This window comes from Ursus arctos, unplaced genomic scaffold (genome assembly GCF_023065955.2).
Source record: "Ursus arctos isolate Adak ecotype North America unplaced genomic scaffold, UrsArc2.0 scaffold_16, whole genome shotgun sequence".
Classification (NCBI taxonomy): Eukaryota; Metazoa; Chordata; class Mammalia; order Carnivora; family Ursidae; genus Ursus; species Ursus arctos.
Genome location: NW_026622830.1, coordinates 14,838,639 through 14,852,916, shown reverse-complemented (window position 1 = coordinate 14,852,916; position 14,278 = coordinate 14,838,639). Strand labels below are relative to the sequence as shown.

The 14,278-nt window shown below is 47.0% G+C and overlaps 2 protein-coding genes across 2 annotated transcripts; both read right to left on the bottom strand.

Moving 5' to 3' along the window:
* Positions 1 to 2,933: 2,933 nt before the first annotated feature.
* LOC125283102 (WAP four-disulfide core domain protein 6A-like) lies at positions 2,934 to 5,487 on the bottom strand. Its single transcript, XM_048222101.1, has 3 exons — positions 5,397 to 5,487; positions 4,051 to 4,182; positions 2,934 to 2,947 (listed from the first exon to the last, which is right to left on the bottom strand). The coding sequence occupies exons 1-3, from the start codon at positions 5,485 to 5,487 to the stop codon at positions 2,934 to 2,936; spliced, it is 237 nt and encodes a 78-aa protein (XP_048078058.1).
* Positions 5,488 to 6,981: 1,494 nt separating this feature from the next.
* LOC113258288 (eppin) lies at positions 6,982 to 13,830 on the bottom strand. The gene is made up of 4 exons (XM_048222100.1): positions 13,740 to 13,830; positions 12,150 to 12,284; positions 8,357 to 8,524; positions 6,982 to 7,040 (listed from the first exon to the last, which is right to left on the bottom strand). The coding sequence occupies exons 1-4, from the start codon at positions 13,828 to 13,830 to the stop codon at positions 6,982 to 6,984; spliced, it is 453 nt and encodes a 150-aa protein (XP_048078057.1).
* Positions 13,831 to 14,278: the final 448 nt, after the last annotated feature.

Here is a 14,278-nt window from a genome sequence, read left to right as displayed (position 1 = left end):
CTGCAATTCCTTGAGGACCTGTATTTTAGACAGACTCTTCCCACCCCAAGTAATTCTAATGTAGGTGCTTGCTAACAGCATTTTCAGAAATAGTCATCAGTTTAACCAGTCCTTTTTAAAGAGAGAAACAGACGTGGAGAGGAAAGAAATTACTCAACAGTAAGTGGATCCCAGACTCTCATTAGAGTGTCTTGATTCAAGTCATACCAGACAATGAACTCATTTGAAAGATACATCCAGGTTTTGGTGTGCTGTGGTGGCCAAGACTCCTGCTGTGGGGTTCCCTCTTTAAGCCTGGCACCTTCTTAACTTGCCCAGTCCTTTGGGGACCCCTTTCTTCCTTCCCATTGACTTCCCCGTGCCTTTCCTCTCCTCCATCTCTCTCCTTTTCCTTTCACTTCCTTCCCATCTGTTCCAATTACCTACCTATTGCTGTGAATAAAATTTCCCAGAACATTTTCTATTTCTCACCATTTTGTGGGTGAGCAATTTGGGAGGGAATGAGTTCAATAGTTCTCTCCTGGGGTCTTCACCCGGTTGCAGTCAGATGTCTGCTGGGGCCACAGTCATCTGAAGCTCCACTGGGTTGGAAGCTCATTCACATGGTGGGAATGGACACTGGCTCTCAGGTAGACCTTGTCTGAGGCTGTCATCCAGAGCATGTGCTTGGGCCTCCCCCGCATGATTGTCTCAGAGTAACTGGACCTCTTACATGGCAGCTGTCTCATGTACCCCCCGTAAACAAGCATCGTAAGAGGATGGAGTGCACTTTTTCTGGCCTAACCTTGGAAGTCACACAGCATCATCTGGCTTTACTTGACTAGTCAAAGCGGTCCCATGGTTTGCCGAGATTCAAAGGGAGGGGCTGTGGACTCCGTGGACTCTACCTCTAGACTGAAGTGAGTGAAAGAATTGTAGGTCCCTGCTTTAAAACTGTGCCATCACTCAGTATCTTTCCCTCCTCCATCCCTCTCTCTTCTCACTTGCTCTGAATCTCTTCTTTGCTGCCCCATCTCCTCCTTTCATGTCTCTCCCCAGTTATCTTCTATTTTGTAGTGTCTGTGCTGGACTCTGGAAGTGTATCCTTTATTGAAAGCCTGGGAAACAAGCTCACAGCCTTTTCGGAGATGAATCTCCCATGAAGTTGATGGAGTGCAAGCCTCATGGTCACTCGCTTGAGCAAACCCAGTTCCATTCTAAGCATTTCATGACAATTTTACCAGGGCCATGGCATCACTAGCATTCCCAATTTGCAGGATTTCCATACTCTTCTCTTTCTTTTGGTGTCACTGGAAGACCCAATGATTTCTTGTTCTGCAAACACTGCACAGAGGGAGTAGATGTGAATTATTCATTCTCAGAAATATCAGATCTACAGAACACTTTATTAGGGAAACTGGAGGTTTCTGAGCCATACACAGGTACCGTGAGAGTGAAGAGATAGGATCAGACACTGAGAAAAGGTTAAAGGGTGAAGGGCATTGTGTTTGAAGAAAAGCTGCGCTGGAGGAAAGGGAGTAAGCAAATCCTGGGGTTTGGGTTTTGGAACAGTCAGTGTCTTGGCAGCTGCGATTTGGCCAGAGGAAGCCGATATGAAGCATCCATCAGGCACACATGGAGACATCCCTGAATTATGAGCCAAATTCTGGAGGTTGTTCCAGTCCTCTTTATCCTACTCAGGGAGATGGTGACTCTGCAAGATAGCAGAATAGGAAAGGATGAGATGCTTGGACTCTACTCATCTCAGGAACCAAATCTTGTAGTTAATGGAACAAAGGAGATGGGGTCATTTTTATATCTTTTCACAGGAAAAGAAACCAGAAATGGAGTGATTTTGGGGGCTCATAGGGTGCTTGTGTGCTCTGGTTTTTCCAGTCAAGTCCCAGTTTACACCTGTTGTCCCAATGTAATAATTAATGGTATCTCCTTTCACTCTCAAAAGTTTCTCAGTTTGGTCAATAAAGCATGTTGTTGTCCTGGCTCTAATCACCTTATAAATGAAAATGAAGACATATGAAGACATATCCATCTCATACTTGTCAACTTCCCTTTGACTACTGCTCCACTTCCCACCTTCTCTTTCCCAAAGCATCCCCTATTTACCCTTCTGCAAGGACTGGTTCTATCGGCCCCAGGCCTGCCAACTTCCTGAAATGGGCCAGCCAACACCCAGACCTCCCACCTGTGCAGATGAGCATGGGAGATGGGACCCCTGAGACTTACATATATCTGGGCAGATGGCCCTGCAGACAGCTCTAGACTGGAAGTTGTTATTGTTCCCACTGCAACCACCATAGTTGAATCTGGAGCAGCTTTTGATTTCCTTATTGTACCACCAGCGTGGAATGCGGGCCAGGCAGAGGCCAATATCCATTGGCAAACTGCATATGTCTGCAAGGAGATGGCAGAGCAGTATTGCTTGGGTGCCTGCCTTGCTAGAGAATATTCTAGGTGTGTGCAAAGGGTTGGAAGAATGAAAGAACATGATATTTTTAGAGCAGCATGAACTTGCTAAAAAATATGGTGCTGTTACACTTCTCTACACTTTTGCACATGCCTGGAGTGTCTACCCCTCTCTTGCTTACTAGGTACACTCCTATTCATTCCTCAAAACACTCCCACCCATCACACTCTTCTACGATGTCTCTCCTGGCTCCATTCTTCACCGTTTGCTTTTCTTTATTGCTTTTCAATCTTGCCCACATATTGGTCACTTCCATGTAATTCTTTGTTCATATTTTCTAACTCCTCCATCAGAAAGTGAGGCTTGCACGTTACGTCATCTTGGTACACCAGTTCCTAGCAGATGATCTGGCACTGAGAAGATGCTTCAGGAATGTTCACGGTACACAATCAGATATATCCTGAACTTTGAGAAATACTTAACGGGCCACTGTTTTGTGCATAGTACAATGAGATACAAATAGAGTTGTTTAGACCTCATAGTCTGAAACACAACAACAATAGCATTTATTAAAGTTCTTAGCACTTGACATACACTGACATATAAGCTGAGGAGGTAGGTCCTCTTATTTCCTTCACTTTGCAGATGAGGAAACTGAAGTTCGGAGAGGCTAAGTAACTTCCCTAAAGTCACATAGATGGCAAGGGATTTGAACAGAGATATTCTGTTGCTCTTAGAATCAAGACCAGACCCCTTAATCTGGCCAGGAGGACCCTGCCTTGTCAGACACTTGCCTACTTAACATGGCCTCACCATCCTGATATTTCTCTCTCTTACCACAGGCATGCTTACTCTCTGGTCTCTGGATTTTCTAGGCCTGAGCATGCTGTTTCCTCATACAGGGCCTTTGCACATGCTATTAGCTGAGGCTAGAAAGCTCTTCCCTCCAATTTTTGCCTACTTCTTGCCCATCTTTCAGGTCTTAAATCATAGATCTTTTTTCTGAGAAAACCTTTCTTTCCTCCCCTGGCCTATATTGAGCAAGCGGAGCCCATCATGTATGTACGGAGCACCAGTAAATATTTGTTGAAGGAATGAATGAATGAATGGTCCTTGATGGTCCTCTTTAAAGTTCAATCATATGCGCAGAGAGGAAAGAGTGGAAGAGTTAAAAAAAATTGTTAGGGAAGGCATCCTGCATTTATATGGCAGAGAAGACTGGGGTGGGGGAAAGCCAGGAACTATAAATCATATACCTGTTTCTTATAGCTATCATATCACCTGACCCCATGCTGGCATTTGATGGGACTTCAGTGGGAACTTGGCACCTCAGAGGATCACAGAAGACTAGCCAAGAAACCATGGGGTCTAATGCCTACATCTTTCTTACAGATGGGGAAACTAAAGCCCATTAAGCAAAGACTCTGTTACTCACATTACATACCTGAATAGGGGCAGAAATGAAATAACCCCACCCCAGTCCAGTGCTGCTAGGATTTGGGTCAAGTAGAAGAGGCACCCAGATTCTTGGTCAGAAACCAGCCGTCAGGGGACCAGGGGAGAGGTCTGACACTGCCAGTACAGATGGGCGGAGAGTGGGAGTCAGGAGGGAGGGCACTGGATAGTTCAGGGGGTTTGTGTGTTACCTTCCTTGAGGTCTAAACATTTCTTTGCACAGTTAAAATTGCAACACTTCATCTTCCCGGGGCATGGTTTGCTCCTCGCGCACTGGTCGATTTCTCTGTAAATGCATGGTACTCTGGTTCGGGGACACCTATCTGAGGGAGGGTGAAAAAGGGAAGAAGGAAGGCCAGAATCCTCCATTACCAGGCCCAGGTCACCACTGCAGAGTCAGAGAAGCCTTTTTTCGCTTCATGGTCCCCAGAAGGTAGTGACCTTCAGAGGACTCGGGATTTTCACACTACTGGCCCCACTCCCAACCCCACAATGACTCTCCATCTAGTCCTTAAACACAGCCCTACTCCCACCCCCACCACCCATGAGGTTTCAGGGAGAAGAACGCTGCCCCCTAGGACTACTATGGTCCCTTGGCCTTCCTGTATTTGGATGTTCCCTGGGTGGAGGCGAAGGTGCTAGAACTCTTCCAGGTGACTGAGATCTCCATTTGTGGAGTCAGATGGCTGGGCTTTTGAATTCTGTGCCACCCTTGGTGGGCAGGCACCATCTTTGGACCTTGATTATTTCATTTGCCTATAGAGTGGTTTCGAGGATTAGGTGACACATCTTGGAAGCCACTGTCAGGCGGCCTGGGGCACAATAATAATAACTAATATTAACAAGGTGCTCACTGTGCACTTGTTCTCTTCTCCTTAATCCTCTCGGCATTTCTACGGGGAGTCCTATCAATATCCACATTTTATAAACAGCGGAATCTGGAGGACAGGGAGGAGAGGTGAACGTCCCCAAGGTCACACAGCTACTAAGGAGAGGAGCCAGGGTTTGAACCTGCAATGTATGGCTTCACTCCTGAGCACTCAGTGTTATTTTAGCTGCTACTTATGGGGGTCTTCATATGTCAGCATTCCGAGGGACTTCGAGAGATCATTCTTTACTCCTCAGGCAAGGACTCTCTGGGGAGGGGTGGGTATGGGGAGACTTTTGGGGGCTGCAACTGGAAGATTCATAGCTGCTAACGGTGGTGCTAGGGTGAGGGACCTTTCTTGCAGGAAAGGCCCGTAATGTCCCAGCACCTTTACTCCATCTCATGAACTCCTGGTCCAGGCACCTGCAGAACGATTCCCTCTCACAACGATAGTGGGGAGTCTGTTGTTACAGACTCAGGTTCTTGCACTTACAGAAGGCATCTTACCAGATGGTAGGGGTCTGAGAGAAGGACTGTGAGTATCTCCCTTTCTCCCATCTATGACCCCAGGCTGAGTGGAGGAGGCGTTCCTCATCCGTAGAATTCTTTGTTCCTCCCTCCCAGCAACTTCCATGTCTCCACTGGGAGGACCTAGTCCCCAGTACTTACTGCCAAAGAACCCCTCAACCAGCTCAGGTTCCTGGACTCCCCCCAAGAGGATGAAGAGTGCCAGGACTGGCAGAAGTCCCAAGAGCCCCATTTTAAGAGCTACTGGCCTGGCTGGTGGCACCAAAATTAGGAACTGCTCCTCGGTAGCTCCTGCTTCTGAGCTTTGGCTGCCCTGGCACAGGAACCACATATCACTGAAGACAAGCCAGCCACACTCCCTCTGCTGGGGAACGCCAAGTCCCCGAGGCCATCAGTGGGAGTAGCTGACACCCACAGCACCGACCCTGGGGGAAAGGGCTCTTGACAGGCAGCTTCTACTTCTCAGTTTACTGAGGCTCTCTGGTTCTCTGGTCACCCAGGGAGAGGGGGCAAAGTTTGTCTGGGACTTCTAGACTCCCTTAGAAAGGGCATGTTCAATTTCAGCATCTTCCATTTTCCAGGGGGGAGTTTAGAGATCAAGAATATCCCAGTTCTCTTCTTTCCAATCTTACACTTCTCCTGATATGTCTGTTTTCCTGTCTGCTTGTTTTTCTTACACTTTATTTTCCTTCTCTCTGTGCCTCCTCTTTTACTCTGTGCCTGCCTTTTTCTCTTTTCCTGTGAGTCTCCCTCTGGGTCTCTTTTTTCCCTGACCTTCATTTCCCTTCTGTCCTTCTCCTTTTTTTTCTCTTTGAGCCACCCCGTTTCCTTAACCATCGTCAAAAAGTAAAGATGTTACCATAAGTAACATGTGGTCTGGAGGAGACAGGTTGATCCCAGGTTGAACGAAATCTTCAGAGTGTGTGTCAAGGTCATGGTGCTTTGAAAGCAGGAGAGGATGCCAGAGCTAACAGAGAACCTCTACTATTGGGTGTAATTTGGAATGGGTGACGCAGGAGGAAATACTAAATATCATTTATGACCTTAGAAGCAGCAGCCGTGGGGCATGAAGATTCTTCCCTGAACTTTCCTACTTAAGGTGTGAAATGTCAATGAGACACGTTCTTAGCTTGCCTCCGAGTTCACCTGCAGCTGCAGGAGATGGATTTAGTGCACATTTTTTTTTCTAACCATTTTTAAAAATGAAGTGGAATTCACATCAGATAAGATTAACCATTTTTAAGTGGACAGATCAGAGGCTTTTACGTGCCTTCACAATGTTGTGTAACCACCACCTATATTAGTTCCACAATATGTTTATCACCCCAAAAGAAAACCCTAGGGATGCCTGGCTGGCTCAGTCAGAAGACCACGTGACTCTTGATCTCGGGAGCTTGAGCTCCACATCTGGTATAGAGATTACTTAAAGAAATAAAACTAAAAACTAAAAATGGCAACCTCTACCTATTAGCAGTCACTGTTTTCCCCACCCTAATCCTGCCCCTGGCAACCAGTAACCTACTTTCTATTTCTATGGATCTACCTATTCTGGATATGTCAGTATAAATGGAATCATACAGTACGTGACCTCTCGTGTCTGGCTTTTTTTGCGACACCAATGCCTTTGAGGTTCATCCACAATGTAGCTTGTGTTAGTTCTTTGCTCCTTGATGGACATTCAGAGCACAGTGATAGCTTCCCGCTTCAAGTGTCAGAGTCTCTACTTCTATGCTGTGGGTTTTCTCTGGCTCCCTGACAGCTTGCTCAGCTTGCGTGGGGAATAATCTGGAGGAGCAAGGGGTCTCATAAGTCCAGGCATCCAAGAAGGGATGGGAATTAATAAATAAATGCCTCAGTCGCCCCATCACTGGAGATGAATGCAGACATTTGGACACATGTTTTACAGGGTTCCATAGACGGTCCCCAGGGGTGGTGAGCTGCAGTTTGCCCCCATGGTAACCAGCTCATAATCGACTCCTCTTTTGCCTGTATCACCTACCCCAACGTTGTGTGTGTTGAGAGATCTCCCAAGTCAACTCCTCTACCCATGTCCTTGTCCTAAGATTGGTTTCTGGGGGATCCAAACTAAGGCAATGGCCGCAGACCCTTGTCTTAAAAGGGTCTTACAATTTTTTGAAGAAACAGAGGAGGATAACAATGTCCCTGGAGCTCTCAACTCTCAAGGTTCCGACTGTTTTCACTCCCTTTAATGGTGTCACAAGAGCCTCAATGACCCTTTACTCTCTGCAAAGTGTAATGTACCAACAGATGTGAATTGTTCAGTCTCGGAGGCACAGGACTAAACAGAGTACTTTATTGGGGAAAACTGGGAGCTATGCAGGTATACACAGGGGGCTGTAGACATCCAACATAAAGGAAAGAAACATAGAGACAGGATCAAAAGAGAATGATACCATGTGTAAAAAGAGGCCGAGCTGGAGAAAGGGGAATTCCCGGGGCTCTGTCTGGGGAAGAACCAAGCCCTTGGAACGTGGAGTGGAAGAGTGGAAGCCAACGTGGAGCATCGGTCAGGTGTATGGACAGAGCCTTGGATCACGAGCCAACTCCTGGTAGTTGTTCAGGTGCATCCTTATGCACTGACGATTAGGAACCTGGTGAGAATATAGGACAGGACCTGCTAAGCACCTTGGGCTCAGCTTATCTTCAGAGCGAGTCTTGGAGTGACGTTTGTGCATCTTTGCACAGGAGGTGAAAACAAAGTGGGTTTTCTCTGGGGAGCTATACTTTCCCCCTTACAGGAGAAAAGGGATGTGGTCGGGATAGAGTGCTGGCGATCCAGCACTAGACTGGATGTCCTGTGACCTCTCTGGAGTTGGTCTCTGGCATTCCACCATGTCTGCATCCTCCCTCCACCCCTCATACTTGCCAGTTTTGATTCATGACCACGTTGGGATCCCTTCCCAACCTCAGTTCCCATAATGCGGCAGTCCAACCCTCTGCCAGGTGCACGCTCACCTCCCAAGTGGAGTTGGCACTGTCAGCACCTGGCCTGCCAAGACTGTGGCCATGCCTGAACAAAGCAGCCACACACAGGCCTGCCAGCAGGGCCCCAGTGAGGATGGGATACCCCGGGGACTCACGATTGCTGGGGCACATGTTCTGGCACATGGCTTTGGACTGGAAGTTGTTGTTGTTTCCTTTGCAGCCACCATAGATGAAACTAGAGCAGGTATTCTTCTCCTTATCGTACCACCAACGATGAAAAAACGCCATGCAGGGGCCAGGTTCTTTAGGCATGGTGCATACGTCTGTAGGGAGACCCCAGACTTGAGCAATACGAGTGCCCAACCCCCAAGAAAGCAGCTGATATTGTTATCCCTGGAAACCATCAGACATGGAACGGAGCAGGCTCCTTTCCCCTTATCACACTCAAGAGCCCAGATCTACTGGCGTATGGTGCACATTGCAGTGAGACCCCAGAGCGGAGCTGTTGGTGTGTCTGCAGGCCTGGAGAATGTCTGTCTTCCCCATTCCTTGTGGTCTCCATCCCCATTGTCTTCCCTGAGAGTGAGGAGACTGATTTTAAGGCTCTGCTCCCAATTCAGTGTGTGCTCATTGATCTCTCCTGTTACCCATCTTGTCCTTGACTTTCTCTTCTGGAAAATGAGAATGCAACATCCCATCCTGCTAGTGGCACAGGGCTGTCCTGAGGTACAAGGGAGACTGCCCTCATGGACCTGAATGTGCAGCTTCTAGCACAATGCCTGGCAGAGAGTAGCTGCTCAATAAATACATCCTGAATGGATAAAACATATGGAAGCGTCTTGAAAATGATAAAATATAAGCCACATACCCTGCCCTGTAAATCATGCCAGGAAAGAGAATATGGGATCATGAGTAAAAGGCAAGTAGGGCAGGGAAGGCAGGGGCTAGTTTTTTTTAGATGATCAAGCACCTTTTGTCCCACAGTTAGCTTTAGTCCTGTGATGGGCTGAATTGTGTCTCCCCCTACCCACCCCATGCCCATTCATATTTTTTTGTTTTGTTTTTTTAATTTTTTAATTATGTTTCGTTAGCCTCTGTATAGTATATCATTAGTTTTTGATGTAGTGTTCAATGATTCATTAGTCGCATATAACATCTAGTGTTCATCACAACATGTGCCCTCCTTAATACCCATCACCCTGTTACCCCATCTCCCCACCCTCTGCCCCTCTGAAACCCTCAGTTTGTTTCCCGGAAAGTCCTAACCCTCAGTACTTCAGAATGTGACCCTACTTGGAAATAGAGTTGTGGCAGGTGTAATTAGTTAAGATGAGTCATCCTGGAGTAGGATGTATCCCTAATCCAATATGACTCGTCTTCCTATACAAAGGGGAAATTTGGACACACACACACACACACACACACACACACACACACACACACACACACAGGTGGAGCTGAAGGCAGAGGTCTACAAGCCTGAGACTACCAAAGATTGCCAGCACACCACCACAAGTTAGGGGGGAGACATGGAACAGATGGTCTCCTGATAACCTGAGGAAGACCCTGCCTTGCCAACACTTGACCTTGGACTTGTAGACTGTGGACCTTGAGACAATACATTTCTGTTATTTCAGCCACCCAGTTTGTGGTCCCTTTGTTACAGCAGCCCTAGCAAATGAATGCAGATCCGAACTAAACTTTAAGGTCCTTGAGGGAAAACTCCTGGCTCACTTCTCTGCCACTCTCTTTAATCTTCAGTGTCTCATGTCTGGGCTGTTGGGATAGCTTGGAACTGATCTCCTGCCCCTGTCCCTGGCCCCTCCAATCAATCCTTCATCCTGCCCACCAGAGGGAAAGACCTAATGAACCTGAAACAAAGCTGATCACATCATTCCACAGCTAAGACCTTGACTTCATGGCCAAGTCTTCCCATGACTCACAGGCTCTTTGTAGTCTGGCTCCTGCTTGTGGTTCTGTCCCACCCCACCCTCACTACAGTACCATTTGAGGTACATTCTCCTGCAATATTCAACAGCCCTTGCTATCCCACACACCTACACCTTTCACTCTGCATTCCCTCTGCCCATCCTGCTGCTGTTCGTTAGTGACACTCCCACTCTCCCTTCAAAATCTCAGCATCAGCTCCTCTGTGATGTCACTGACTCCATATACACCCCACAACCCCACAGGTGCCTGGACCAATCCTGCATTATTCCACCATGCTTCTGATCTCATGTGCATGATTGTCACTGGTTTACCTCTTTGGTCTCCTCTGTAAGATTGTGAGCTTCCAAGGGAGCAGAGTTTGTGTCTGATTTCATCTTGGAGCCCCATTCCTAGCAGGTGGTCTGGCTCAGTATAGGATCTTGCAGAATGTTGAGGGTAAAACCAAATGCATCCTGACCTGAACTAAATAAGCTATTCATCGAGCATGAACTATGTGCAGGATGCTTTTAGAGACAAAGAAAAAGCATGGCCTCTGCTCTTTAGGAACTCCCAGTCAAGAATAACAAATCATTTAAACTAATATGTGTCACCTGGCTATATTGTGCCAAGCATTGCTCTAAGAACTTCATGCACATCAACTTCTTTGATCCTCCAAATAACCTTTAACACTGGCCCTTTTATTATCTGGGGAAACTGAGGAACAGTGGGGGAGAGTTGTTAATTTGTCCAGGCTGGTAAAAACCGGAGCTAAGACTTGAACTCAGGAAGCCTGGATTCAGGGTCCATCACCTGTAAGCACATGAAAAACCTACCTTCCTCCTACCCACTCTGCTCCATTGTCAAGTCCTGCTTACTTTACCTCCTAGGCACCTTTCAAACATATCCCACTCCTCTCCATCCCCTCAGCTACCTTTGTGGCCCATACTATCACATCCTCTTCTTGAAGTCCATGAAGGTACTCTGTTCCTCCTCTGTGTGTGCATTGTAAAAAACCAAACACATCACTGTCCACCTCAATGGATTTCCATCCACCACTCTTGGGACCAAGGTGAGACACGAGGCCACCAGACCCTACCTACCTAAGATCCTTTCCCTCGTACCATGCTCATACGTACTCTTGCGCTCTGGCTTCCCCAGGCTCCACCATTGAACCTTTGTTCATGTTATTCCCTGCACCTGCAAAAGCCCTCCCACCCACTCTATGCCTAAATTTATTACCCATCCTTCTGAACGCAACTCCAGATTTGCTTTCTCAGGGAGCCTTCCTCACCTCCCTGACCAGACTGCTCAAATCCTATATTGAGTCTCAGATACACTCAATGCGTATTTGTTAAATGAAGAGTAAAGATTGTCTTTACTCCAAATAGTCTATGATAGTCTATTTGGAGCCCAAGGAGATGGCCATGGAGTTAAGATTGCAGGAGTAAAGGAAAGATCCTCTGGTCTGGAGTAGTTGAGGGAGGTCTCCTGGTGCTAAGTTGAACTTCAATAATCAGAGAGGTGGCCCCTCTGCAGCAAAAAGCTGGTAAATACCAATAGCTTGCTTATCACTTCCAGCAACCATGTGCCAACAGTAGTCACCTGGGGACTCAGAAAATCACGAGTTATACACAAACAATGAATCATGGAACACTATGTCAAAAATTAATGATGTACTGAATGGTGACTAACATAACATAATAGTAAAAGAAAAAGGAAATCATGAGTCCAAACAAACCAGAAAGAAAATCATAAGAGTTAAAAGCAACCACGAGACTGTCTGGTACAATCTTATAGTCATCTTCTGTTTGGGGAAACCAAGGCCCAGACAGGATGAAGATACTATCTAATGTTACACATAATATCAGGGGCAGTGATGGCTCTAAATTGCAGGTCTCCCCAACCCAGCAATCTTGCTTAGAGACCAGCCCTTAGCAAAGCAGGGACGATGCCACACACATGGGCAGAAGGTGAGGGTGTGGGCAGAGGGGCCGGTTGTTCTGAGGCTCTGAATATTACCTTGGTGGAGGTCTAAACATTTTTTTCCACAGCTGAAGGTGCAACACTTCTTCTTGTTGTCCAGACATTGTCTGTCCTTTGTACATTCATCCCTTTCTCTGAATTCACATTTCTCCCGGATTCTGGGGCATCTCCCTAGGAAATAGGATAGTTTTACAACCATGAATGTTGGAGGGCATGGTGCCCACTCTTCTCTCAACCCAAGGCAATTCTGGGGAATCGGGGAAGTTTGCTTTCTCTCTGCTCATCCACAGGAGACCTTTTCCCCAGGGTGCTCTCATGTATTTCCCAACACTGCCTACACTACCCTGTCTTCTGACCACCCTTACTCTCCACCTTCTTACCCTGGCCCTAGTTCCACCCCCTGGCCTCACCCCCTCTAAGGCAGGATTTCTCAACCTTGCCACCGGGGTCTCTTCATTATTTATGGGCAAGGGAGGGCTGCTTTCTGCACTGGAGGACGTTTAACTGCATCCCAGCTCTCTATCCACTGGATGCTAATAGCATTCCCCAGCTGAACAACCAAAAATGTCTCCAGACATAGCAAATGTCCCCTGGAAGGCAAAATCGCCCCATTGAAAGACACTGGTCTAAACTAATCTGGTCATTTTGGCCTCCTTGAGGAGTCAGTGTTTGGGAGTTCCTCTGGGGGGAGGGGGCGCTATTGCTCAGTGATTAATATCCTTCACCCTGGCATCAGAGAGTCAGGTTTTTAAATCCTATCTCTGGCTTACGACTCGCCTCTCTGAACCTTCGTATCTTCACTTGTAAAATCATTTTAGCCTTACAGAGTCATTGAGGAAGAAACGAGGCAAAGTTCGGAAAGCTCTAATCATAGGAACTGAGGCATAGCAACATTAATTAACGTTTGTCAACTGTTTCCCATAAGACAAGCACTTTTCTGTGCATTTTAAATGCTATCCCATTGAGTTCTACTGACATCCCCATTTTGCAGAGGAGGAGACAGAAGCACATGGAATTTAAGTAACTTGCCCAAGGTTATGGCTACTGAGTGGTGGAACCAGAATTTGGACCCACCATGTCTGAATCCAGATCTCTCAAACTCCTTACTTTCTAAATGTTCAGTAAGTGGTAGCAAGTGTCATTATTACTCTATAGTCACGAAGTATTACTGTCTTCAGTTCAAAGAAACTTCTGGATACTGTCTTTTATCCCAAAGGCAAGGCACCCCTGGGGATGCAGAAATACTTTATAGGACTATATTTGAAAGATAAAGATAATAATCCTGAGAAAGGGGGCTGTTTCTGTTGTGGTGTGAGAGGAAGGTTTCCTAGGCTTCCCAGATTCCTATAGCCCCTCCCATAAACCCTGGACCCTGTGACCCTTCCCTCCACCCCCAACTGACCCTCACTTCAAAGAGGCTGAAAGTGGGGGTTGCCTCAGGTCTGCAATCTTGCATTCACTGCAGGGATCTTCCATAAAGAGGGAAATTGGAAGAAATATTCCAAATATGTCCCAACCTAGGGCAAGGGCTAACATGGTGGGAAGCAACTAAAGTAGTATTCCTTGTTTCTTCCTCCCAGCAACCTTCCCTCTCTCCAGAGTGAGGGCTGAGGCCCCAGTACTTACTGGGAAAGATCCAGTCAGTCAGACCATATCCCTGGACAGTCACTAGAACGGTGGATAAGACCAGGATGCTCAAAAGTCTACAAGACTCCATTCTGAAGAACAGCAGGCCTGTCCGGTGATTCCAGAACATGAAAATGTCTGTCTGCCTTTGTCCAGCCTATTTCTTCAGTAGTCAGTATCTTGGATGTGAGAACTGGAGTCAAGCCAGCCACCTCCTTTCCTGCTGGGAACACCAAGTTCCTGAGATCATCAATGTGACCAGCTGGCATCTACAGTGCACAGCCCTGGGGAAGGGTCTTTGACTGCATGGCTTCTGATCCTCAGCAGCCTGGGCTGGGCCCTCTGATCAACCAGGCAAAGGTTGTCTCATTTTCTAGGTGACCTTAGGAGTCAATGCCATCAGGGGTCTTCTTCTTGATGACTCTGAGAGTTGTGGAAGGTGCTTGTTCTCCATTCACTTTCCATTTTATCTGCGCACTGAGTGGCACGCCCCTTTTGTTTGTCTCTGACAATGTATCTCTAGGGTTCTCTTGGCATCT

Excerpts from the sequence above, each read along its gene's own strand:
- LOC125283102 (XM_048222101.1), bottom strand. The coding sequence starts at position 5,487 with ATGGGGCTCTTGGGACTTCTGCCAGTCCTGGCACTCTTCATCCTCTTG. Across the intron at positions 4,183-5,396 it reads GGTTGAGGGGTTCTTTGGCA|ATAGGTGTCCCCGAACCAGA; the intron begins GTAAGTACTGGG and ends ACCCTCCCTCAG.
- LOC113258288 (XM_048222100.1), bottom strand. The coding sequence starts at position 13,830 with ATGGAGTCTTGTAGACTTTTGAGCATCCTGGTCTTATCCACCGTTCTA. Across the intron at positions 12,285-13,739 it reads GACTGACTGGATCTTTCCCA|GGAGATGCCCCAGAATCCGG; the intron begins GTAAGTACTGGG and ends CCTATTTCCTAG. Across the intron at positions 8,525-12,149 it reads ATGTTTAGACCTCCACCAAG|ACGTATGCACCATGCCTAAA; the intron begins GTAATATTCAGA and ends GTCTCCCTACAG.